The 26,118-nt window shown below is 43.1% G+C and overlaps 1 protein-coding gene across 1 annotated transcript in view; it reads right to left on the bottom strand.

Annotated features, from left to right (window-relative positions):
• The window catches only part of PCSK5 (proprotein convertase subtilisin/kexin type 5), a 409,642-nt gene that overhangs the window by 231,232 nt on the left and 152,292 nt on the right, over positions 1-26,118 (bottom strand). Inside the window, 1 exon segment of the mRNA XM_039910756.1 lies at positions 8,422-8,634. Coding sequence (XP_039766690.1) covers positions 8,422-8,634 — 213 coding nt within the window.

The following is a 26,118-nucleotide window of genomic DNA, read 5'->3' as shown; positions in this document are numbered from 1 at the left end:
CGCCCCTCATGGGACTCACAGTTAAGTAGGCAGGAGAACAAGTATTGAATCCCCATTTTACAAATGGGAAAACAGAGGCTCAAAGAAGTTAAGTGACTTGCCTAAGGTCAAAGAGCATGCAAGTGGCAGAACTAGGATTAGAATCCAGGTCCCCTGTTTTCCAGGCCCATGCTCTTTCCATTCGGCCACACCATTTCCCCTGATGGACTGAATGATTCTAAGAGACTGCTTCAAACATCCCCACCTTCTAAACTGGCCTGGATTTCCTCATTTGAGCTTTTTAATTTTTACTTACAGAGAGGCTTAACGAACTTTTCTCAATCAACTGATGGAGTTTGGGCCTAATTAGTAGGAATAGGTTGTCTAATGAATAGGAGGAAAAATTAGGTTACTGTACTAGGAAAAAAATTAAGGGGACCCAGGAAAAATGCTAAATGACAGAAAAAAAAAAGAAAGGCTGTCTAGTCACCTTAGACATGAGACACCTTTGCAGTCAGTCATTTCACAAAATAGTGAGTGCTTTCTTGGCATACAGAATTAAATTAGGCACCTGGGGGATAAGTAAAGAATGAACACACTTCTCAGTTTAAAGCAGCATGGTTAGGTCACAGGCCCATCAGCTGTAGCTGGAGACACCATCTAGGTGACCCTCAAAACTTTATTTCCTGGTTTATGCAATCTGGCATACAGACTAGTTCTAAAATGGACTCACTCTGCAAGTGCCTACCCCTTTCCATATTGCAGGAACACATATGGTCCTGGTATGTCTGCACGCCAGAAGGGACCTGGGCTGCTCTAGTACCAAACTCCATCCTGAACTACCTTGGATTTCCAATTTACTTGGATACTGCAATTTAAAGGGGATGGAAATTCCTGCCCTTAGGATGCAAAATTTCACTTTCTTGTGGAAGCCGTTGGAGGATCCACACTGACCACAAGGACAAACGGATCACAATAGGCTTATGATTTTTATTTAGAAGGCAAACACTGTTGGTTATTAGAAGGACTGTGTCATGGGCAGGTGGTGAAAAAATAAGAAGTTGGGCTTTTTAAAGGAAAGAGGCAAAGGGTCCTGTTCTCCTTCCCTAGAGCCTGAACATAATAATGTTAATAATGTTGGTATTTGTTAAGCGCTTACTATGTGCCGAGCACTGTTCTAAGCGCTGGGGTAGACATAGGGGAATCAGGTTGTCCCACGTGGGGCTCACAGTCTTAATCCCCATTTTACAGATGAGGGAACTGAGGCACAGAGAAGTTAAGTGACTTGCCCACAGTCACACAGCCGACAAGTGGCAGAGCTGGGATTCGAACTCATGAGCCCTGACTCCAAAGCCCGTGCTCTTTCCACTGAGCCAGGAAAAGAAGGCCTTGGGGGGCAAAGTAAAGAATTGAGAAAACCCTTCTGGTTACAAGGAGAAAGAACAAAGGATACTTGAGAAGAAGGAATTCCCATGGCCTAGTGGAACGCGGGTCTGGGAATCAGAGGACATGGGTTCTAATCCTGGTTCTGCCACAGGTCTGCTGTGTGACCTTGGGCAAGTCACTTAGCTTCTCTGGGCCTCAGTTACTTCAGTTGGGGATTAAGACTGTGAGGCCCACGTGGGACATGGACTGTGCCCAACCTGAATAGTTTGTATCTACTCCAGAGCTTAGTACAGAGCCTGGCACATAGTAAGCGCTTAACAAATACCATAAAAAAACAAAAACCATAAGGGGCCACATCCCTACCACAGGAAAAAGATGAAATTTGTGGAGATTCAAGTCTTGCGGTGGCACCTGCAGTCATGATATGGTGTTAAGACCTTTGATGGTTCCCCAGTGCCAGGATGTAAGAAAAGAGACCATTAGGTGATGAGCATTCTTAAACATGTCCCTAAACTGAGCCCTTGAGAAAGCAGAAGGAAAGGTCCTCTTTTGGAAAAGTGAGGGTGGAATCTCAGGGTATGAGTGCATGTGGAATGTTCTGTTATTCTGCTTACAACTGAAAGAACTTAAGAACTTTCCAGGAAGGAGAGTTACAGGGGGTGGATAATTTGGCCAGGGCACTGGTAGAATGCTGCCTTTCTTTCCATGCTTCTTCCAGCTCATGAGCACCTGAATGTTGGAGATGTGGTACAGAGCAGAAGGAAATGAGGAGAGAGAATATTTATTGAGTACTATGCACTTTGGAATGTTCAACAAAAAGAACTGCCATGTTCCCTGACTATAAGGAGCACCAAAAGCTTAGTACAGTGCTCTGCATACAGTAAGCACTCAATAAATACCATTGATTAGACTCTAATATGGAAATTATAATATATGGAATAATATGGAATGGGAGGAAACACCATTTTACCCCAATGACAGTAAATGGACAAGGACATGATGCCTGTCAAGGGGCCAGAGAGCTCAATCATGAAATGTCAGTGAAGGAAAGATCATGGATGAAAGCTGTATGTAATTCTTTCTATTCTGAGAATAACTGAGGTATATGTTGAGTGCTTACTATGTGGCAAGCACTGTACCAAGCACTGAGGTCAAGAAGCCACATGGCCTAGTGGAAAGAGCCGGGGCCCGGGAGTTAGATGACCTGGGTTCTAATCCCTGCTCTGCCACTTACCTGCTGTGTGACCTTTGGCAAGTCACTTAACTTCTCTGTGCCTCAGTTCCCTCATCTGCAAAGTGGGGATTCAATACCTGTTCTTCCTCCTACTTAAACTGTGAGCTCCCTGTGGGTCCTGACTGACTTATATCTACCCCAGTGCTTAGAACAGTGCTTGGCACATAGTAACCACTTAAAAATACCATTATTATTATTATTCTTATTAGAGTACATGCAGATCAGACACAGACCCTGTGTGAATTGCAGGCCCACAGTCTAAGGGGAAGGGTCTACATAGATTGTGAGAACCATGTGGGACAGGGACTGTGTCCAAACTATTTCACTTGTATCTACCCCAGTGCTTAAAACGGTGTTTGACACATAGTAAGCGACTATTTCACTTGTATCTACCCCAGTGCTTAGAACGGTGTTTGACACATAGTAAGCGCTTAACAAATACCATTAAAAAATGGGAGAATAGGTATTAAATCCCCATTTTACAGAGGTTCAGATAAGTTAAGTGACTTGGCCAAGGTCACTCAGCATCCAAATGACAGAGCTGGGATTAGAACCCAGATTCCTGACTCCCAGACCTGTGATTTTTCCACTAGATCAAGCTGTTTTTCTAAGTGACAACTGATGTCCAGTAACGCTAAACGTCTCCAAATGGCTATCTTAGCCGTACTGACGGTCCATTGGTCTGAATAGCCCATTTTACCTGGGAGGCTTAGGTAAACTTGAGGCCCTGCAATAGTATTAGGAAAAGAATCTAGAGCTTTGGACTTCCAGGATTGAATCCATAAAGCTACACTACCCTTAGAAACTTGAAGCACTGAAGGGAATTACTACTGAAAGAGAAAAGAAAGACTGAACACAAGGCAAACATAAATAAAAGTTTTTGTTAATAGAAGAAGAGGTCAGGGATGGAGGAGAGAGAGCATTTCATCATAGAAGAGTGAATGTTGCTGGGAAACCTAATGACTTTGCCTTGCTCTTTATCAAACAGAATGGGGAAAACACACCAGAAACAGAGATAACGTTTCTGTGGAAAGAGGGCAAAGAGAGCACGGAAAAATTATCGGAATGAAAAGTTACGTCAGAACAAAAACAAACAAAAAATAAAACACACAACCTAACCAAAAGCCACCCCAAAAAGCAGAGCAACTGAAAATAGCTAACACAGAGGAATAACTGGCTGGCCTCCCAGGACATTGTAACCCAGCCGATCAAGTCAAGATAAAATACAAATGGCACTCCTTGCTGACTGTGCCAAAAAGGAAAATGGAGTAACCTCCTAGCTGGGTTTTAAAGGGTACATGTATTGAAGAACCTTGCCCACCACAAATATTGTGATGACTTCCACTACACTGTCAACTAGCCTGGCATATATGATCTCCATCCCTTCCCTGCTCCTCTTTCCTCTACACATGACTGGAGGGGAGAATATCTTAGCAGCTGGCACCAGCTCAAAATGTGTGGTTGCCGTGCCGGAAAAAATGCTCTATTCTCCATGAAATGAGCATCACATGGTGGGAAATATTGTGCAAACAGATCCCTGCTCTAGAATGAGAGTAAGATTTCATCTTAATAGATAACCCAAACCAAGAATACAACATCACCTCATGTGTGCTTTTTACTCTGACCCGTTGTTGATTAAAATAACTCACAACCCCTGTTGGGAGGTAGGGTGCTCTAGTGAAAAGAGTGAGGAGATCCAGGCTTGAGTCCCAGCACCATCACTGGCTTATTGTGTGTCCTTGGGAAAGTCACTTAGCCTCTCTGAGTCTCAGTGTCCTCATCTGTAAAATGAAAAAATAAGGAAGAGTGGGGGGCCCCATGTGGGATAGGGACTGTGTCTTATCTCATAACTCTGTATCTACCTCACTGTTTACCACATAGTAAGCACTTACTAAATATCATAATTATCAGTAGTAGCGATACTAGCAATGAAAAGAAAGCATAAAATCAATTCATCAATTATAAAGTTACTAAAGAGCAGGCTGAATATGGGATTTTTTTAGGTTACACCACATTTGCTGAGAAGCAGTGTGGTTTAGTGGATAGAGCATGGGCCTGGGAGTCAGAAGGAGCTGGGTTCTAATACTGACTCCACCACTTGTCTGTCGTGTGACCTTGGGCAAGTCGCTTCACTTTTCTGTGCCTCAGTTACCTCACCTGTATAATGGGGATTAAGACTGTGAGCCCCATGTGGGATGTGGACTGTGTCCAACCTGGTTAGCTTGTGTCTACCCAGCCCTTACTTAGTACAGTGCCTGGCACATAGTAACTGCTGAACAAATACCATTAAAAAAACCCATAGATAAATAAATGCCAAATTGCTTACAGTGATTACAACCTGTTTTCTCTCTAGACTTACTCCACCTTGCTTAGCACAGTGTTCTATGGTGGGCACTCAAATACTGATGATGGTGACCAAGGTATTGGAACCTTCCAAATCAGATGATGTGGGAAAGGCCAGGGATCAGCAGGATTTCTACTTCTACTTCTCCGCACACACTAAGTGCTCTATAAATACGATTGAATGAATACTTAGCCCTGAATTTGCTTGGGTTTCATGGGATTTGTATTTGTGGGTGAACTCGAATGTGCTTTCTGTAGAACATACTTCTGTCCGCTTGCCTTAGAGTCATAGGATTTGAAGAAGGTGGAGTTAGCACATGAGGGTGTTAGCATGAACAGAAAGACTGCAAAAATAACTTTAGGTGCAGTAATCCCAAATGAGATTGATTTAGGAATCAGAATTCAGGCGATGCCATACTGACTACGCTGGACTAGGGGTGAGGAAGAAAGGTGGGTTGGGGCTGAGTTTGTTCTATCTGCTTCTCAGTTACCCGGAGATCCACAACATGCAAATGGCTTGACCGACGAGAGAGCCAGTCAGCATCAGAGAAAGAAGGGCACAGGATCAAAACGACCTTGCAAGGAATGGGGGCAAGGGACTGAATACTGAAAAGTGTCAGTAATCAATCAATCAATTTTATTTACTGAGTACTTACTGTGGGCAAAGCATTGTATTTAGATAGTAAGCCCTATATGGGACAGGGACTAGGTCCAACCTGATTATCTTATATCTAACCCAGTGCTTAGTAGAATGTTTGGAATACAATAAGTGCTTATCAAGTACAATCATTATTATTACTGAGTGCTTGGAAAAGTATAATACAGTAGCGTAGGTAGACTGTGAGACCCATGAGAGGCAGGGACCGTATCTAATTCCCACCTCTGTATTCCCTCCTAGCGCTTAGTCTTGATGATGTTGTCTTGTTTTGTTTTGTTCTGTTTTGCTTTGCCGTCTGTCTCCCCTGTTTAGACTGTGAGCCCGTTACGGGGCAGGGATTGTCTCTGTGTGCTGCCGAATTGTCCATTCCAAGCACTTAGTACAGTGCTCTGCACATAGTAAGCGCTCAATAAATACTACTGAGTGAGTGAGAGAGAGAGTAGTAACACAGATGGGAGTCCCCTCAGCAAGATGAACCGAATACCAGACAGTTTATTTGACAATGAGCCGTCAGCAAGAGACCGGGAGGAGTGAAAAGGTTGAAGAACACAAAGCAGCAGCTGAGGGATTGGCAGCATCAAGAAAGCCCTTCAGAAGAAGAATCAGAGGCAATCAAAGTATGCCGAGGATGGGTTGGGAGATCTTGCTTCTGTTGCTGGGCACCATTGGATCTGCTGCATTAGAAAATGGAGATTGCTGTACAAGCATTATATTCAGCTCTTGTTGCAGAAGTTGACCCCATGGCTCCTTTCAGCATCACCCCGGTTCCCTCCTGTCATTCCAGTCCCAACTCCCTAAGTGAATTTTCTACACTTGCTGCCTCCATTTCCTTGTCTCCAAATCTCTCCTCGTTCCCCTCCGATCTGGCTCCCATCCCTTTCACTCTATGGAAAGGGCCCTCTCTAAGGTTACCAATTACCTCCTTCTTGCCAAATCCAATGGCTTCTACTCCATTCTAATCCTTCTCGATCCCTCAGTTGCCTTCAACACTGTGGATCACCTCCTTCTCCTGGAAACATTATCCAACCTTAGTTTCACTGACACTGTCCTCTCCTAGTTTTCCTTCTATCTCTGTGACTGATCCTTCTCAGTCTCTTTGGTGGGCTCCTCTGTCTCTCCCCTCCTCCCCCAACTGTGGGACTCCCTCAAAACTCAGTTTTGGGTTCCTTTCTATTCCCTATCTTCACCCACTCCCTTGAAGAGCTCATTCATTTCTACAGATTCAACTACCTTCTCCACAACAAATGACTCCCAGATCTACTTCATCATCCCTGACCTCTCTATCTTCTCTGCAGGTCTCATATTTCTGCTTGTCATTCATTCATTCATTCATTCATTCATTCATTCATTCATTCAATTGATTTAGGACATCTCTACTTGGCTGTTCCACTGCCATCTCAAACTTTACCTCACCAAAACAGAACTCCTCATCTTCCCACCCAAACCCTGTCCTAACACTTTCTTTCCCATCACTGAAGAAAATATCAGTCAATCAAACGTATTTACTGAGTGCTTACTAAGTGCAGAGCACTGTCCTAAGCATTAGGGAGAGTACAACAGAATTAGGAGACATGTTCCTGCCCATGATGGGCTTACAGTCTAGAGGGGGAGACAGACTTTAATATGAATAAGTAATTTATAAAAGATAATTTAAAGACATGTACATAAGTGCGGTGGAGTTGGCTGTGGGGCTAATATCAATGTCCAAAGGTCATAGATTGAAGTCACTATCCTCTCTTTCTTTCACACCTATAACCTTGACATATCCTTGACTCATCTCTCATTTAACCCACATGTTCAATCTGTCACCAAATCCCATCAGTTCTTTGTTCACAACATTACTAAAATCTGCCCTTTCCTCTCCATCCAAACTGCTACTAGACCGATCCAAGCACTTATCTTATCCCGCCTTAACTACTGCATCAATCTCCTCCCTGACGTCTCCCCGCTCCAGTCTGTACTTCACTCTGCTGCCCGAACCATTCTTCTAATAATACATTAAGTACACATCTCCCCACTCCTGAAGAACCTTCAGGGGTTGCCCATCCACCTCAGCATCAAACAGTAACTCCTTACCACTGGCTTTAAAGCACTCAATCATTGTGCCCCTTCCTATTTTACTGTGCTGGTTTCCCACTACAACCCCACTAGCACAGTTCACTCCTCTAATGCCAACCTAGTCACTGTACCTCGATCTCGTCTATCTCACCATCGACCCCTTGCCCGCATCTTCCTGCTGGCCTGGAACTCCCTCTCCATTCATATAAGACAACCATTCTCTCCACCTTCAAAACCTTATTAAAATCATACCTCCTCCAAGAGGTCTTCCCAAACTAAGTTCTCATTTCTCCCCCTCCCCTTCCCTTCTACCATGTCCTTGCACTTGGATGTGAACACTTTAAATTCTTGATATTCACCTCACCTTTAGCCCCACAGCTCTTACGTATATATTCATAATTTATTTTAATGTCTGTCTCCTCCAGGACCTAGACTGTAAGATCCTGGTGGGCAGGGAATGTATTTACCAATTCTATCGTTGCTCTGCACGTAGCGAGCACTCAATAAATACCACCGATTGATCGCTTGATTGACTGATAGGTGGGTAATTCTAGTCTGACAGGAATCGGAGGAACCCGTGTGTTAGGTTTAAATAAAGTTTAAGTGACTTGCTCGAAAACACACCTTGAATCTGCAACAAGAAGAGATACGAATGTCTGTGTTCATGTGTACATCTTTTTTGCCAGTTCCCTTATCATCCCCCAAACCCAATGTCCTCCCAAACTCCAAACCCCCAAACATTACAGCCAATAAAAAGACATACTATTTTCTTGTCATAAGATTCACCGCTGCTGTAAGTCGTGGCCAGTGTGGATGAACACTCCTCCAGGTACCAAGGTTTCTTGCCACTCTCAGCTGTGCTGCTTATAGAGATGGTGTAGATGCTATTCGTGTAGCCATCGCATGAGCAGTGGTCTCGGCTCCTTCCACCATTTCCAGATGCCCAAACAAAAACAGAACCAAGACCTCTTCTTCCCTGTGAAACAATGAAGATTTGGTTAAACATCTCATGTAATGCATTAGAGAGATCAGACAATAGTCACTGCAAAATTAGAACATTAGAGGAGAAATGCACATTATTGTTTTATAGTGCTAGGATAGAGAGGCAGCATGGCTGAATAGGACTTGGAGTCAAGAGTCCTGGGTTCTAGTCCCAGCTCTGCCACTTACCTGCTATGTGACCCTGGGCAAGTCACTTAACCTCTCTGAGCCTGTAAAATGGGATTAGGTGCCTACTATTTCCATCTCTTAGAATGTGAGCCCCATGTGAGACAGGGACTGTGCCAATCCCAGGACTTAGCCCACAGTGTGGTGACATTTAAGAAGTGCTTAATAAATACAATAATTAATAAGTTCAAAAAAGCTTTCCTTGGTGTGCTGGATTCTCCCTTGGCCTAAGCTCCTTAGATGCTTTGGAAAATTGCCACAAGTCCTTCAGCCCACCAGGGAGTCATTACCCAAGTGATAATTTACACTAAGTAATCCTAGCACCCGAGATGATATCATAGAAGAATCTGGCTCAACAATTCCATACCACCCTAAGAGGTAGCTCGAGGCTGCGTTGTTAACCTTGGACAAGGCACAGAGCAATTAAATCAATCAATCAATCACTCAACGGGATTTATCGAGCGTTTACTGGGTACAGAGCATTGTACCAAGCACTTGGGAGAGTACCATACGGTAGAGTTGGTAGAGACACTCTCAGCCCATGAGGAGCTTAAGGTCTACAGGGGAAGACAGGCATTACAATAAATAACAGATAGGGGAAATAGTAGAGTATAAGGGTATTATCATTATTATTATTATATATGTTAAGTGCCTACTATGTGCTAAGCATTGTATTAAGCACTGGGGAAGAAAAAAATAAGCGGATTGGACACAGTCCCTGTCCCACAGGTGGCTCACAGTCTAAGTAGGAGGTAGAACAGACTTTCAAACCCCATTTTACAGCTGAGGAAACTGAGGCTCAGAGAAGTTAAGTCACTTACTCAAGCTCACATAGGAGGCAGGTGGCAGAGGTGGGATTAGAACCCAGGTCCTCTAACTGCCCGGCCCATACTCTTTCCACTAGGCCATGCTGCTTCCTTGCACATAAATGTTGTGCAGCTGGGATGAGTATCAAAGTGCTTATGGGGTAACCAGTCAAATATCTTTCCTTGGGAGACTTCATGGGAGAGGAGGGATCTTGAGAGCCCCAGGCTACGTCTAGGCCCTCGAGACATTGTTTAATTATTAATGGGAAGAAAAGCAAAGATTCAAAAAAGCTACACCTAGAATAATAGGAACATAGTTCATAACTAGTCCCGGGATAGGGATTATTTGATCCAACCTAATGCTCCCTTGGAGTTCAACAGTAGCTTTACCCATGAGGGGCTTTCTAAACAATGGGAGAAATAGGTTCTTGCCTTATTTCCTTAGTTCTTGCCTCTAGTCATATTCCCAGGGACTTTGAAGAATAAGAATCAATTAATTATATTTATTGAGGCTTAATATAGTGCTCTGCACCCTGTAAGCACTCAATAAACATGACTGATTGCTTACTGGGTGGAGAACACTATACTAAGTACTTAAGTAATAATAATAGTAATTATGGTATTTGTTAAGTGCTTACTATGTGACAAGCACATTTTAAGCACTGGGGTAGATACAAGGTAATCAGGTTATCCCACATGGGGCTCACAGTCTTAATCCCCATTTTACAAATGAGGCAACTGAGGCACCGAGAAGTTAAGTGGCTTGCCCAAGGTCACACAGCAGACAAGCGGCGGAGGTGGGACAAGAACCCACGTATTCTGACTCCCAAGCCTGTGCTCTTGCCACTAAGCCATGCTGCTTCCCAAGAACAATACAGTACAGTTGGCAGACATAATTCCTGCTCTCAAGGAACTTACAGTTGAAACACCATGCAATAGCCTTATCTAACAGGGAGCTGGTTCTTCTTTCCTATGGATCTGAGCTTGTTATTCATTCATTCATTCATTCATCCATTCATTCATTCATTCAATCGTATTTATTGAGCACTTACTGTCTGCAGAGCACTGTACTAAGTGCTTAGAAAGTACATGTTTGAAGGTCACCCCCATGCACAATAATCACCATAGGAGAAGCTCCCATGACCAATACGGCCAATAATATGCAGGGAATATTAGCAGAGTAACATCCCTAGATATCTTTCATGGTGGTCCAGAGAAATCTTTGGGTTACTGTCAACTTTTATTTTAAGTAACCTCAGTCAGGGCCCTATACAATGTGCTGACTACACAACAAACTTGGCAGATTCCATGCTCTGGATAGATGATGGGCTTGCGATCGGAGCCCATATGTGTTGCAAAATGGTTACGTGAATGTGAAGGTGCCTTTCCTGTTCTCTCCCAGCCTCTCACTCACAAAAGGACCAATGAGAGGAAAATTAAGGAAATCAGGAATCACGACAGTAGCCCTTCCCATCTGGCAGCAAGACTGTCGAAGGAGTCCCAGCAAGGGAAGTCCTATGATCACTTTGAAGCCCAATGGACATGAATCCAGCTGAAAAAGAGGAAACTATTTGGGGGGCGGCCCGAGAGAGAAGACTCAAACCACGGTGGCTTGTACTTTCCTCCACATCCAAGACTGTGTATAACTAGCGCCTTCCTGAGCCAGAAGAGAAGAATTGAGTTTGATAAATATACTTTACAGTTAAACTCTGTGAAATAAACAGAGGGGATTTGTGTACTGAAAATGCCATAAAGACAGCTGCTGGAGATCTAATAGGTCAATTCGAAACAATTAACGATTCAAAGAGTTATTTAATCCAGATGTACAGGGGGTTTTCATTAGTGTGCTCTGTTCAGAGTGTAACAGAACCTAAATGCATGTGGAAATAAAATAACAATACTCAGAAATTCTTCTGGATGACAATATGTGAGTTTTAACTAGGGAGCGTTTGGGGAGGGGGAATATCTCAAAAGATTCTTCTTTAAAACAGAAGAAGTTATCACATTTTCCAGGCTGATGTTTACAAAAGGTCACGCCTAGAAAATGCAATCTCTCATTTAAAAATTATTTTGAGCTGGAAAAACACTCCGACTCAACAGGATGCCAAGTTAAATGTATTATGAAATCCACACACGAGACACATTTGACCGGTCAAGCATTGCAAATATTGCTTGCTCTTTCTATTCTCTATTGGTTAATTTGTCTTTATTCCTCTGGGACACCTGTGATTGCACCCCATAACAACCAAAAAGTATTTTTTTTTTTACCAAGTCCAAAGATTGAAGGTCAGATAGTGGTTTACAGTTTTTCATCTTACAACATCTGGCTAGTGTGACATTCTGGGTCTGCCAATCATGGTTTGGAGAATGTTCCCAGTGGTGGTCTGCCTCTTAGTTCAGTCCAGATACACCCCCTTGGACGTCAAATGTCCTGACATTCGGGTTTGGCAGGATAGATCAATTCAGTCCTCCTTGATTTATTTGTTAGCATTTACCTTGTGAACTGTTTGGGTGCAAGCAAAGTGCTTTGCAGTTATCTTCAGCAGCTCTCTTCCCCAGTCCCATGTTGGTAGCCGCTATTATGTAGACGAGACCCTTGTCCTTGCACCTCATCGACGGCGGAAGTTTCAGCCCCAAGAATTTCTTACTCTAGATGGTTTCTCAGAATTCACGAACCCACACTAGCACTTTCCTCAAAGGGCCTCTGTCTGCCTCTCTTCTCCAGGCCCCATCCGGAATTGAACTCCCCTGGCAGACCTTGCTTCTGGGGACTCCTGTTCTTGGCTTCTCTCTCCGTGATCCTCCCTTTCCTTTCTTTTCCCTCTCTCGTTCAGCTCCATAAGGCACTCGGATGTGATTTTTCCTTTGCCACTATATTCCTTACTCTAGTGCTTAGTACAGTTTCTGGTAGACCCCTCATGAGGGCTAGGAAAAAGCAATGTGGACTAATGGAAAGAACCTGGGAGTTAGAGGACCTGAGTTCCAATCTCAGATCTGCCTCTTGTCTGCTGTGTGACCTTAGGCAAGCCACTTCACTTCTCTGTGCTTCACTTTCCTCATCTGCAAAATGGGGATGAAATACCTGTTCTCCCTCCTGCTTAAACTATGAGCTTCATGAGGTACAGGGACTGTGTCCGACCAGTGTGGTGCCTTATCAGTACCTCCCATGTGGAACGAGAGACAACCTCACACTGCCACGACTGGAAGTGGGAAGTAAATACGAATGATTGATTGATAGCCCCATTTTACAGACGAGGAAACAGGCCCAGGGAAGCAAAGTGACTTGGCTAAAGTTTCACAGCAGGCAAATGGCAGGGTCAGGATTAGAACCCAGGTCCTTCTACTCCCAGGCTCATACCAGGCTCTCTTACTTGTCTGTACTGACCCCTTCGGGAGGAGAGCATGGGCAGCGAACCTCAGCAGCCTAACTATTCCCTCATTTCGTTTTCCTACATTTAGCCTAAGTGTTATTTTTGTATTTATACAGTTGTATGAATAAGATGTTTCACTGGTCAGGAGCTCTTACAAGCTCACTACCCCGGGGGAATGCCACGAAAAACCCCCACTCTATTTCAATAGAAGAGCAAACAGTTTTGAGGAGAAAACTGCCAATCTTTCAAGACTGGAGGATGTTATGACTAACTTGTTTCCAAGAAGTGTTTCTTGCAGGAACCGTCAAGCTGAAGCTAGGTCTGAACTAACAGCAAAGAAGTAGTACTGGAAGTGATTTAGGTTCCAAATTTTCAATAGCAGCATTATAAAAATTTTTTTAAAAAAAATTTAAAAAAAGAAAGAAAAATTTACTGAGAAATTTTCCTTCTGCGGCATCACTCGTAGAATCAATCTTGGATTTAAAAATAAAATTTGATGAGTGGCAATTAACCCATAATCTGGTTGAAATTATTTTCATGTTAATTAAAATGAGTGAAATCTTCTTTAAGGCCATGTATGCTGCATACCAATACCTGTTTTTCCATGCTTCTAAAACACATTCCTTATCTAGGCAGCACTTAATAATAGCTTGTTTAGAATCATTACCATGAAGGACTAATGATGCATGTTAAAACCAAGAGTCCTTTTAAAGGTGAATGATAAAGCAACCCAAAAATCCCCAATGAGAACCAATGTGGCCTAGTAGAAAGAGCACAGGTCTGGGTGTCAGAAGGATCTGGGTTCCAATCCTGACTCTGCCAACTGCTTGCTGTGTGACCTTGGGCAAATCACTTCTCTGTGCCTCAGTTTCCTCAACTGCAAAATGGGGATACCTGTTCACCTTCCTACTGTGAGCCCCAGGCGGGGCAGGGACTGTGTCCAATCTAATTATGTACTCACCCCAGTGCTTAGAACAGTGTTTGACACATAGTAAGCGCTTAACAAATACCATAAAAAAATGTATCAACTAAACCAAGTGCACTGCTTTGGCCATCTGAGCCCAGTTAATAAAGATAATAATAATTGTGGTATTTATCAAGTCTTTACTATTTGCAAAGTACTACACTAAGAACTGCTGTAGATAGAAATAATCAGGGCGGACACAGCCCCTGCCCTGCATGGGGCTTGACAGTCTAAATAGGAGGTGTTACATCTACAGGCTGTAAGCTCGTTGTGGGCAGGGAATGCGTCTGCTGTACTGACATACTGTACTCTCCCAAGTGCTGAGTACAGTGCTCTGCACACAGTAAGCGCTCAATAAATACGTTTGACTGACCGATATCCCCATTTTACAGATGAGGAAACAGGCCCAGGGAAGCAAGGTGATTTGGCTAAAGTTTCACAGCAGGCAAATGGCAGGCAAATCCTCATTAGAACCCAGGTCCTCCTACTCCCAGGCTCATACTCCTTCCACTAGTCCAGGATGCTACCCCAGCTAGTGTAAAACAGAGGAAGAAAATATTCATGATTCAGAGGATTGGGCTGTATTTTTTTTAAACTATAGTAGTTATGAGGCTCAAGGACTGCAGGATTAGAGGAATTGAATAACAGAGGAATTGGACATAAGGTAATGGATGATAAGCATTCACCTACCTTCCTGACCTTTTCTCGCGGAGGGTTATACAGCATCTATTACAGTGCATCTCACCACGAAGATTCTCAAGAGATGATGATAATGCTGGTCTGATCCAGCGTGACATTGCTTATGTTGCTGTCCTCTAATAAACTAAACCCTTTCAGAATTAATTCATAACTGTGATCCCCTTTGACTCTGAGCCCATGTGAGGCAGGGACCATGACTGACTTGATGATCTTGTATCTACCCCAGTTATAAGAACAGTTGTTGGGCACATAGTAAGTGCTTAACCAATATTACAACTATTATTACTAGTAATAATAACATTAATAACTGTCTTTAAAGGGTACCCCAGTGGCCCTAAATAAATGCCTGTTGACTAACAAATTAGGTAGGGGCCAAACAAAATCCTGAATCAATTATATTTATTGAGTGCTTACTGTGTGCAGAGCACTGTACTAAGAACTTGGGAAAGTACACTATAACAGCATTGGTAGTAATAATAATAATGTTATTATGTTACTTGTTAAGCACTTACTATATGCCAAGCACTATTCTAAGTGCTGGGGTAGATACAAGTTAATCAGATTGGACACAGTCTCTGTCCCACATGGGGCTCACACTCTTAATCCCCATTTTACAGATGAGGTAACTGAGGAAAAGAAAAGACTTGCCCAAGGTCACAGCAGACATGTGGCGGAGCTGGGATTAGAACCTAGGTTCTTCTGACTCTCAGGCCCGTGCTCTATCCACTAAGCCACACTGCTTCTCATAATGATGGTATTTGTTAAGCACTTACTATGTGCCAAGCACTGTTCTAAGCCCTGAAGCACTGTTCTAAGCCTCATGGTAGACATGTTCCCTGCCCACAAGGAACTCATAAAGTTATAAGATGACTGATGCTCATTATTGGTAATTTTATAATAGCAGGTAAAAATGGGGCGATAAATAAACCCACACTCATCTCCTCCACCCTCTGGATCCTCAAATTTATTCATTCAATCGTATTTATTGAGTGCTTACTGTGTGCAGAGCACTGTACTAAGTGCTTGGAAAGTGCAATTCAGCATCAAATAGAGACAATCCCTGCCCAACAACAGGCTCACAGTCTAGAATGGGGGAGACAGTGGCCCCTTTTCTTTTCCTACTGCTGGGGGCACACCTCAAATCACACAATTTGCTGATTTGACCAGAGTGCTTAACCAAGTTTGTGGAGAAGTAAGGTTGAGGCTATTAGTTAACAGGAAGTTTCAAGATTCTCCCTACTCTATAGAAAATTGAGAGTTCACCATATATCCTTCTCTTTTAAGGAAAGGTAAATGCAGAAGTTCATCTTCCACCTGTTGACTGAGAGCTCGTTGTGGGCAGGGAACATGTCTACCAACTCTGTTGCATTGTACTCTCCAAAGCACTTACAACTGTGCTCTGCACACCAGTAAGTACTCAATAAATACCATTGATTAATTGATTGATTGATTGTGGAGCACAGGAGATCCCTGCTTGTTAATTTGTGATGGGCTGCTTCTGACAGCAACTAACAATATTGCCAAAATAATGTAGAAAGATATAATAAAAGCAGGTTATACCCTACATTTTAGCTCCCTATCATGTACCTCACATTCCAGTTCACGAATCTCTATAGTCAATTCTTACCCACTGGGTCCTTGAGTTTTCTCAGGTGAAAAAGAGTATCCTCTTCACTCAAGAGGGTAAAGAGTAATTAATAAATAAGTATAAAATTCTTACAACCTCAATTGTTAATGGCTATTTCAAGTTCCCGTGTATTCATTGTTTGAATGGAATGTAAAAAATAATCAAAAATTAAATTATGCATTTGAAATGATATTCAAATCAAGGCCTCGGTCCACCAGTACACCATACAGAGCATCCATTTTTTTCCACTTTTGAATAATAATAATAATGATAATAATAATGGCATTTGTTAAGCACTTACTATGTGCAAAGCACTGTTCTAAGCGCTGATAATAATTATGGTACTTATTTAGCGCTTACTATGTGCTGAGCACTGTTCTAAGTGCTGGGGTAGATACAAGGTAATCAGACTGTCCCACGTGGGGGTTCACATTTTTTAATCTCCATTTTTCCAGATGAGGTAACTGAGGCCCAGAGAAGTTAAGTGACTTGCCCAAAGTCACACAGCAGACAAGTGGGGGAGCCAGGATTAGAACCCACGACCTCTGTCTCCCAAGCCCAGGCTCTTTCCACTAAACCACGCTAGGTTGGCAGAATGAAGGAAATCATGACCCTGCCGTGGCAGGAGCCGAAGGTCAAAAATGGCAGGATCCATGAACTCAGAGTCTCCTCAAACCCTGAACGGTCTCCCTCTGTCCTTTGCATATCGTACAAGTCCAGACCCCACAGAAAGGAACTGTATCTGAATTCACCCCGGCCCTTGGTACGATGCTCAACACAAAGCAGGTGCTCAATAAATACCATTACTACAACTATTATTACTAGATGGTAAGCTCCTTGAGGGCAAGTCTACTTTATCATTCTCTTCCAAGTGCTCGGAACAGTGCTCTGAACACAGAAAGTTCTCGATAAATACCATTGATTGATTGATACTACTCCCACCGATACTACTATAAAGCAGAGTTATTTAACACAGCTCGGAGAAGATTAAAAGCAAAGCATCCAAAATGACATCCGATGCAGTCACCAATGGAAAGAGTCCCACGTGCACTAACACACAACAATATGATCTTCTGGACACCTCAGATTGCACAGACAATAATGCAATCTAACTTCCGATACCGAAAATATGCTAAGTACCATAGTCCTAAATGAGGCCAAAGAAAACAACAGTTTGAGTAAAAGAAAAAAAAAATAGCCCAAGGAAATCCAACAGTCTGTTCAGTGACTATTTGTTTCTTTTCATTTTCTCTCATTTCTCTCCTCTGTTCCATACTGTGGCTCACCGCAACAGCTACACTAAAGCTAAGGATACTGTAACTGCGGAAATTGGACCAATGGGAAATTACAACCGTGGCATCAATCAATCCATCAATGGAGCACTTACTGTGTGCAGGGCACTGCACTAAGTGTTTGGGAGAGTATATTACAATAGAGCAGGTAGGCACAATCCCTGCCCACAAGGAGCTTTCAGTCTGGGGAGGTGGCGGGGACAGACATTATAAGAAATTACACATAGGGGAAATGGCCGAATGTAATTATGTGTACATAAGTGCTGTGGGGCTGAGGGTGAGGGGGATATCTGCTGCCCTTCTACTATATGGATACCCTGGTTCAGAATGGTTCAGAGAACTTTCACAGAATGGTTCTGAGTTAAGTCATGTGGTTTAGGATGTAAGCTACTTGTGACAGGCACCTCTCCAGGGTTTACACAATCTTCACTATCCCGTGTCATTCCTTAAAGAATCATCCTAAATAATGAACAACACTAAGACACAGACTTTACCTTTGACGCTGCTGTTCTGAATCTGCCATTCATCACAACTATATCCCACCACCGCAGAGCTGAAAAATCAATTTTCAATCTGGCTAAAGTTTTTGCATCTTTTATCCTCTCAAGACAGAATATTTTCAGAACAAATGCTCAGTGGGATCTTGGAAAATGCAAACCGCTTGATCCAGGGCTTTGAGTTTTAGCAAGGGTGGTGAAGACTGGCCCCTGAGGGTCGCTGGGGTATTTTCAATACTAACTTTCAAGGTCTGTCTTGATGTTACCCAGAAATACCCAGAATCAGCTTTCAATTCCTACTGGAAAGTGCAGAGAATACAAAATATTGACTGTCGACTAGAGCATGCAAAGAATTTACAGTAAATGTATTTGGAAATGAACTTGGAAAAGTAAGGGAGAGCAACACTCCAGCAATAAGAAGAAGTTGTTGCGCTGCTCTGAAGTCGGCACTATGCTGGAGAATGATTCACTTTGGCTGACGAGACCTTCCAGCTCAACCCCAAAACAGTAAACAAGTCACAGTTCTCAGTTCTTTAACAGAGAACTGAATGTTGTCTCGGATTCCTATGGAGGTCAATAATAACTTTAAAGCAATATCACACCAATCATGAAGATCAATGTGACCCACAAGGTAAATCGGTGTGTGGAATTTTCCCCTCTCTCCTCAGATACCACTAAAACACTTTCCTAATTCCTTTAAAGCAAGACCAGAGATTCTTCTGGTTTTCCCTTGCTGCAATGTCTAAGAGAGAAAGGATGTTAAACTTGTAAAACTCTTCTGAGTCTTTTGAATGAGTTATGGTGGAAATTTCTTATAAATGCTTTCATTACTCCATCACCAACAGCTGCCTAAAAATTAAGTTGAATAAATCAGCCATTCCTTTTTATCAGTTACATATGACTGTTAGTGCCGCCTTCTACTTTGTTCTGCTATTCCCTAGAATAACTGAACACTGAAATGTCTTTTCTTGGGAAAACAATGAGCTCGCATTATAAATTATGACTTACGGTCAATTTAAGTCAGTTTTTCCAAGTGGTGATGCCCACTGATAAGGCAGCACAGCTTTCATTTTAACCAGAGTGATTAAGGAAAATATCACTAATGAAATATACAACAAATCGATGGTAAGAATTCTGATAGAAAATGGGACGTTCTGAAGAGGGTGTGTCCACGGAGTCGTTATGGGTCAGAAACGACTCGGCATTTGAAGAAGAAGAAAGAGAATGTTTATGAATAATGGGGCTGAGCCAGTTTAGACGTTACTTGGAACTTGAATTTTCTTTATCTTTCAACCCAATGAATATATAAATGGTAACTGAAAATTCATAGGCCAATCAGGAGATTTGATTACAGCATCAGCCTCCTTGCTGACTCCCTGCCTCTTACCTCTCCTCACTCCAGTCCATACTCCATTCTGTTGTCCAGACCATTTTTCTACAAAACCCTTCTTTGGTCCATTGTCTCGCCACTCCTCAAGAACCTCTGCCCATCTGACTGCATATAAAACTGAAACTCCTAACCGTAGGCTTCAAAACACCCAATCACTTTGCCCCCTCTTAGCTTACCTATCTGATTTCCTACTATAATCCAGCCTGCGGACTTCGTTCCTCTAATGCCAACCTACTCACTGTAACTTGATCTCATCTATCTCACTGCCGACCCTTCACCCACATTTTGCCTCTGGCCTGGAACTCCTTCACGCCGCCCCTTCACCCCTTCACATCTGAAAGACGATCACTTTCCCTACCTCCAAAGCCTTATTAAAAACACATCTCCTCCAAGAGGCCTTCCTAAACCCTCATTTCCTCTTCTGCCACTTCCTTGCATTTGGATTTGCACCCTTTATTCCGCCCTCCCTTAGCCCCGCAACACTTACGTATATACCCATAATTAATTTACTTATATCAATATCTATATGCCCCTCTAGACTCTAAGCTCATTGAGGGCAGGGAACTCTGTTATACTGTACTTTCCCAAGCACTTAGTCCAGTGCTCTGCACACAGTAAGCGCTCAATAAATACAACTGATTGACTGACTGATTGATTTGGAATATAATAAGACATGGATCAATCCTGGCCAGTTTATTTGGTCACTGACAAATCATATGATTTCCTTAGCTGTGGTGTTGGGGATGGCAATCAGAAGAGAGAGCGTGCAATAAAATTATGGAGCATCCTGCTCTGGACTCCAGATAATCTTGTCCTTTTATTTTGTACATGCATCTCAAGTGGTTTTTCTTCTGCCAGACTATTGCTGCGCTTCTGAGGGACAGATCTCAGTGCAATGTCTGGGTTGAGGGGCTGGACATTCCCTGCCCGGCCCCCCGCACCCCCCACTCCCCGGCCAAAAGGGCTTTAGCAAGGGTCCAGATGGCTGAGGAAGAACGCCTCACTTTCTAACTCTTGAATGCTGACTGGTAATAAAAAGGGTAATTTCACTGTAGTTATGTATGCAGTATGGAATTTGTCAAATAAGCCCCATTTGCTGACCTGAACATAATGGAGCTAGAAAGCAAAAAAAAAAAAAAACCCAAAAAACCTGCAGTCTGAATCAGTTGTAGGGCTGGAGTGGATTTGTGTTTTTTTGATAAAAATAGGCAATCTATGATGCTGCCTGCCAAGTCTGGTTCTGGATCAAATTGTGACGACTATATAATGCATATACCTCCAGGATATCGCCTACTGTTGGAGCTTGGTGAGGGCTGTGTGTGTGTGTGTGTATGTGTGTGTGTGTACATATGCACACTGGGGCCTGCCTGTCAATCCTAGAGACCCTGGCCCACCCCACAATGCACCCTTAAAATATGGTCTTTTTAACCATCATGCTGTGTTTTCATGGGCACAGGTTCCAGGTGATGTTCAGCATAACGCACACACCCGTGGGTACAACCGCACCACCAGCAGCATCGTCTTTGAATCGGAAGGGCAAGTCTGTCTATCGTATACTACTCTTCTGTCTCTTTGGCCCGATCTACAGGACCAGACGTTAGATTACACATCTATCTGGAAAGTGGGGATTTAAAATTAAAGTCAATTGACATCGAAGAAGATTTGTTAAATGAGCACATCCTTGCAGACCCGCAAATTGGTGATGTTTGGAAGTTACAGCATCACCGAACAAATTTAATAGCACACTGTCACTTGTCCAAATGATAGCCAAGTCCCAATCCTCCCCTTCCTAGTGGAATTAACTAATTTCACTGTGATGATTATTACTACTTTCATTATGCAACCCACTCGAACCTCTCCCCTCCCCTTGAGCTTACATATCTGGAGATTTAGGAGAATACTTGTGCCTGAGAGAGCCAGATTGCGTGTGACTGTTAGAAGGGTCGTGTGCCCCTCCCCACCCCCTAACAAATACTCAGAATACACATTCAGCAGCCAAAGTTGGCGAAGCGAGAAAGATGAAAAGGGACAATGAGGATGGGAGGGGAGGCACCAAGCCGAGTTCACACAAGAGGCTCAGCGGCAAAACATCTGATCATTAATGTCCATCAAATGTCCTGGCTGCTATCCAACCCACGAAGCAGAATGGTGTAGTGAGAACAGGATAAAGGCCATAGTACCGCCACACAGGCAATGAACCAATGATTTTGATTTAGATTTCACTGCCTGTCCTCCCCTTCTCTATTAGAGTGAGGATGTCCTGCTCACTAACCACTGTCATTCAAGGATGGGCAGTACAGGTGAGGCCCAAAACAAACAAACAAAATCCAAACAGAGAAGAAGAAGCAATTATTTGGGTATCCAGTGTGGAACTGGGGAGGCGGGGGTGGGGAAAAATGGAGCCTTGAAATTTTGTCTTCTTTTCCTGTCATCCCTCCAGTTGTCTAAATTGAAACCATGGCCTGGAGAAGACAATAGTGAGGGGTGAGTACATGCTCCAAGGAGCCACCATGGCTGTTAGGACTAAGGGATCCACTAGCGCACATTTGCCAGCATGGCCCCCTACTCAGCCTCACTTCCTCCATCTACCAGCTGGTGGAAAATGGTTCTGAAGTGCTAGTGAAGGAAGGTTGTGCTAGGCTGTCTCCGGGGAGGGACTGGATTGGCTCCTGGATTCCACTATCTGGTCCCTAACAGAACCTAGAATGGCCCCATGAAGTTAGAACAACAAAACTCCTGCTGGAGCAACCTAACTGAGGCAGTCAACATCTGCAACCTGACCCCTTGAGCCAAGGGCATCCCTCATCATTCAGCAGGAGTGATCTCAGGGAGTGTGGGGAGTAGACTAAGCATTTGTGTGCATGTGTGTGTGTGTGTGTGTGTGCGTGTGTAAGAGTAGTTTAATGAACTTAGAATGAGCAATGAATAGAGTATGGGGAGGCTTCAGCTTTGGCCATAAATTATCACGGGAACTGCTGGCTTATCTAGAATAAAACTTCAGGAATTTGAATCAAAGACTCCTGATGGGTTATCCAAATCTCTCTTTCTGCCAGTAAGGGATTGTTTCTTAATATCTCCTGAATATTTTCCATAACTTCTCCTGATTTCATTACATTGTATTTCCTTATTTAACAATTGGACCAAATAGCCAAGTGGTTTCTTGATTCCTTTAAATGGAAAGCCTATGCCATTCAAATCTATCAATCCTAAGGCCAGTCAGCTTTGTGCCAGAGATCTCTTGGCCCATTCCAAATGGTGCTTGAATTTTTGACTAGTACTGAAAAATAGAAAACTTTGCAATTATTGGAACTCCAGAAATTCCAGAGTCTAACACTAGAGAGACAATGAGGAAATTGAATTATTTATCCTTAAAAGACTATCATTATCACCTCCCCAATGGTCAATTCCCTGAAACGGTGAGCACAGTTTTCCCCTTTGGGCTTTGGGGGATAGTGCATAGGAAATATGGATAGGACCCAAGCCATTAGTGGATCAGACAAATGTTTTGTCCAGCCTAGCATTCTGTCTCCAATTGTGATAAAAGGCTACTTTGAGAAAGGTTGTCCTTGTTGACAGCCATCTTTAGTTATCCCTAGCTTTCCCTCTGGTGATTGTCTGTGGTGATCATCTGTGGACCTGCTGGGCCACGGATGGAGGGTAAAATCTTCCTCCAGCCACCTCAAGAGGGACTGACTCCAAATTGGCAGCAGCAGCGGCTGCAGCAGCTCAAGAGAGAGTTACATCAAAACCTCCTTTGCTCTTATTTCTTAGTTTTGCCTTTTTTGCCCCTTCCCCAAGCTGAACCCCTCCTTGAAATAGGCCTGGGCAACCCTGAAAAATCACAGACAGAGCAAAGAAAGAGTAAATATTACTCTCCTCTCTGCTCCTTCCCTCCCTCCAGAGCTAAAGAAAGCCGAAGGGGCTCCCTCCATGCTTTGAGATTGCCTGTTTTTTCTCCACTCCCTCCCCTAACTTCCTTCCCCAGTCTTTCAGAAGAAGGCACCACATGAATACATGATTTTATGAACTCAGTAAGCTATGCTGAACAGCTTGACATCTTTATGCTTTTTCATTTATGTATATTTTACTCTTTCATTTGAGAAAAAATGCTATAGGGCATTTACAATCTGGAGCATTAGCTTATTTCACCTATTTGGGTCTTTTACCCAGATCTTCCAGTAATAAACCTTTGAGATGAATACATCTTACAGAGGATATATCTGCTTAGCATGCCTTGTGTAAATGTATGTGTATGTCTGTGTAGATGTGTGTGGACATGTGTGCACATGCACGATTTGAGTATAAAATGAGCCTTCTCCCACAAAATAGCAAATAAAGAAGAAAGGATCTTTTTGGGGGGCACAAGAGGGTTTGAAACAAACTCCTCTAGAAAAAATAGAATATCACACACACACACACACACACACACACACACACACACACACCCCACCCACCCCCCCACCCTGTACAGTCAAAATTCAGGTGCCAAGGAAATAATAATAATAATAATGATAATATTTAGTAGGCAGTTACTATATGCTAAGCATTGTACTAAACACTGGAGTAGATACAAGAAATTCAGGTTGGACACAGCATGGGCTTGGGAGTCAGAGGTCATGAGTTCGAATCCAGGCTCTGCCACTTGTCAGCTGTGTGACTGTGGGCAAGTCACTTCACTTCTCTGGGCCTCAGTTACCTCATCTGTAAAATGGGGATTAAGACTGTGAGCCTCATGTGGGAAAACCTGATTACCCTGTATCTACGTCAGCGCTTAGAACAGTGCTCTGCACATAGTAAGTGCTTAACAAATGCCAACATTATTATTATTATTCCTGTCCCACATGGGGCTCACAGTCTAAGGGGCAGGAGAATAGGTATTGAATCCCAATTTTACAGATGAGGAAACTGAAGCACAGAGAAGTTAAGGGACTTGCCCAAGGTCATAGAGCAGGAAAGTGGCAGAGTCAGAATCTTGACTCCCAGGCCTGAGCTCTTTCCACTAGGCCTTGAGCTTGCATTTGTCTGTCAGGAACCTGTCTTCTCCCTGGTAATAGGATGTCTTTCTACTCCCACTTACATTCAAAAACACATACAAAGGAATAATAATTAATAGTAATCATGGTACTTATTAAGCACTTATTATGTGCCAAGCACTGTAGTAAAAACTGGGACAGATGCAAAATAATCAGGTTGGTCCCAGTCCCTGCCTCCAATGGGGCTCACGGCCTTAATCCCCATTTTACAGATGAGGTAACTGAGGTACAGAGAAGTGAAGTGACTTGCCCAGGTCATACATCAGACAAGTGGCAGAGTCGGGATTAGAACCCAGCTCCTTCTGACTCCCAGGCCCGTGCTCTTTAAACTAGGCCATACTGCTCCTCAGGAGTGGGCTCCAACTTTACTGCCCCAGTCTCTCCTTTCCCAGTTCTGAGGATATTTTGCAGCATTTCCACGCCTGGTGCAAGTTAAGAATTGCGGGAAAGCTGATAGCTACTTTAGGCAGATCAAAGGTTTACCTAAATGTAATTCTAGGCTTGTTCTCATTGCGACTCAAGCCAAGTTTCCCCCAATCATCTACTAACTGAGATGTGCACCTGGACCATTCTAGCTAGCCAGCTAGAAATCCCTGATTACCAGTGATCTAGTTACTGATCATTTTCAAATGAGGGTACATGTGACGGGATGACTAAATAGGAATGCATATGCAGGCAGATATGTTTTTGAACCCACACTTATAGATTCCTGCTTGCCATTAAATAAACACATTACAAAAGTTTGGAAATATATGGAAAAAAAAAGATAAGTCTGTGCTCATTTAGCTCAGATGACTCAGCTCTGCCCTACAGAGTAGCAATTTGAAGTTCTGGCTCTGCAAATGGAATAAACACATTACCTAAAGGCACATTCATTTAGTGTTATGGGGCTGTGAGAGGGAACTCCAGACAACAATTTAAACCATCATCTTATGCATTAAAAGGGCTCTAATGTAGCTGCAAATTGAAAAGGAAAAGTGATTTTCTTAAATAAACCTGAGTTATCTTTTAGTCAGGAGGCATCCACAGAACAAGCACATAAGCTCTCCCCATCAGCCGCTTCCACAATATAGAGAGGTTGTTCTAACAGTCCCCGAGTTTAAACTTGGGCTCTGCTAATGAGATGTTAATACAATTTCCAAGATAAATGGATATGGGAATCATTTTTACTTGGAGTCCAGCTAGAAATAGTGTTGTACTCCAGGTCTCAGACCACTGCATGTATTCCCTGGCTCAGAATCCAGACAGATTGTTTACTGGTAAATAAATCCCAACAAGCCCATTCACACTTGGCAAGAGGAAGAGGTTAGACCAAAGTTAAAACCCGGTTGTGCTAGCTTAGCTCTCTCCCTCTGCACATGCTGGGTTTCAATTATTTCCTTTTCACAGGTTGTGACCTCATATGCAGCAGAGTTGGGGGGGGGGGTGTGTGTGCATGTGTGCCTGTGTGTTTACTTACAGGATTTAAACTGGATAGCGGCTCAAAAGATCTCCACCTTGGTACCTGGCCCCCCAACTTAGCCCTTTTGGGCCAATCCAATTTGTGTGAACACCATGTAAAGATCTGCGTGCACGGCATCGTACTTGTCAGATATACATGACTGTGCTTACCCC

Source organism: Ornithorhynchus anatinus, chromosome X5, assembly GCF_004115215.2.
Source record: "Ornithorhynchus anatinus isolate Pmale09 chromosome X5, mOrnAna1.pri.v4, whole genome shotgun sequence".
Taxonomy (NCBI): domain Eukaryota; kingdom Metazoa; phylum Chordata; class Mammalia; order Monotremata; family Ornithorhynchidae; genus Ornithorhynchus; species Ornithorhynchus anatinus.
Note: the sequence above shows the minus strand (reverse complement) of the source record. Positions and strands in the feature narration are given on the sequence as shown.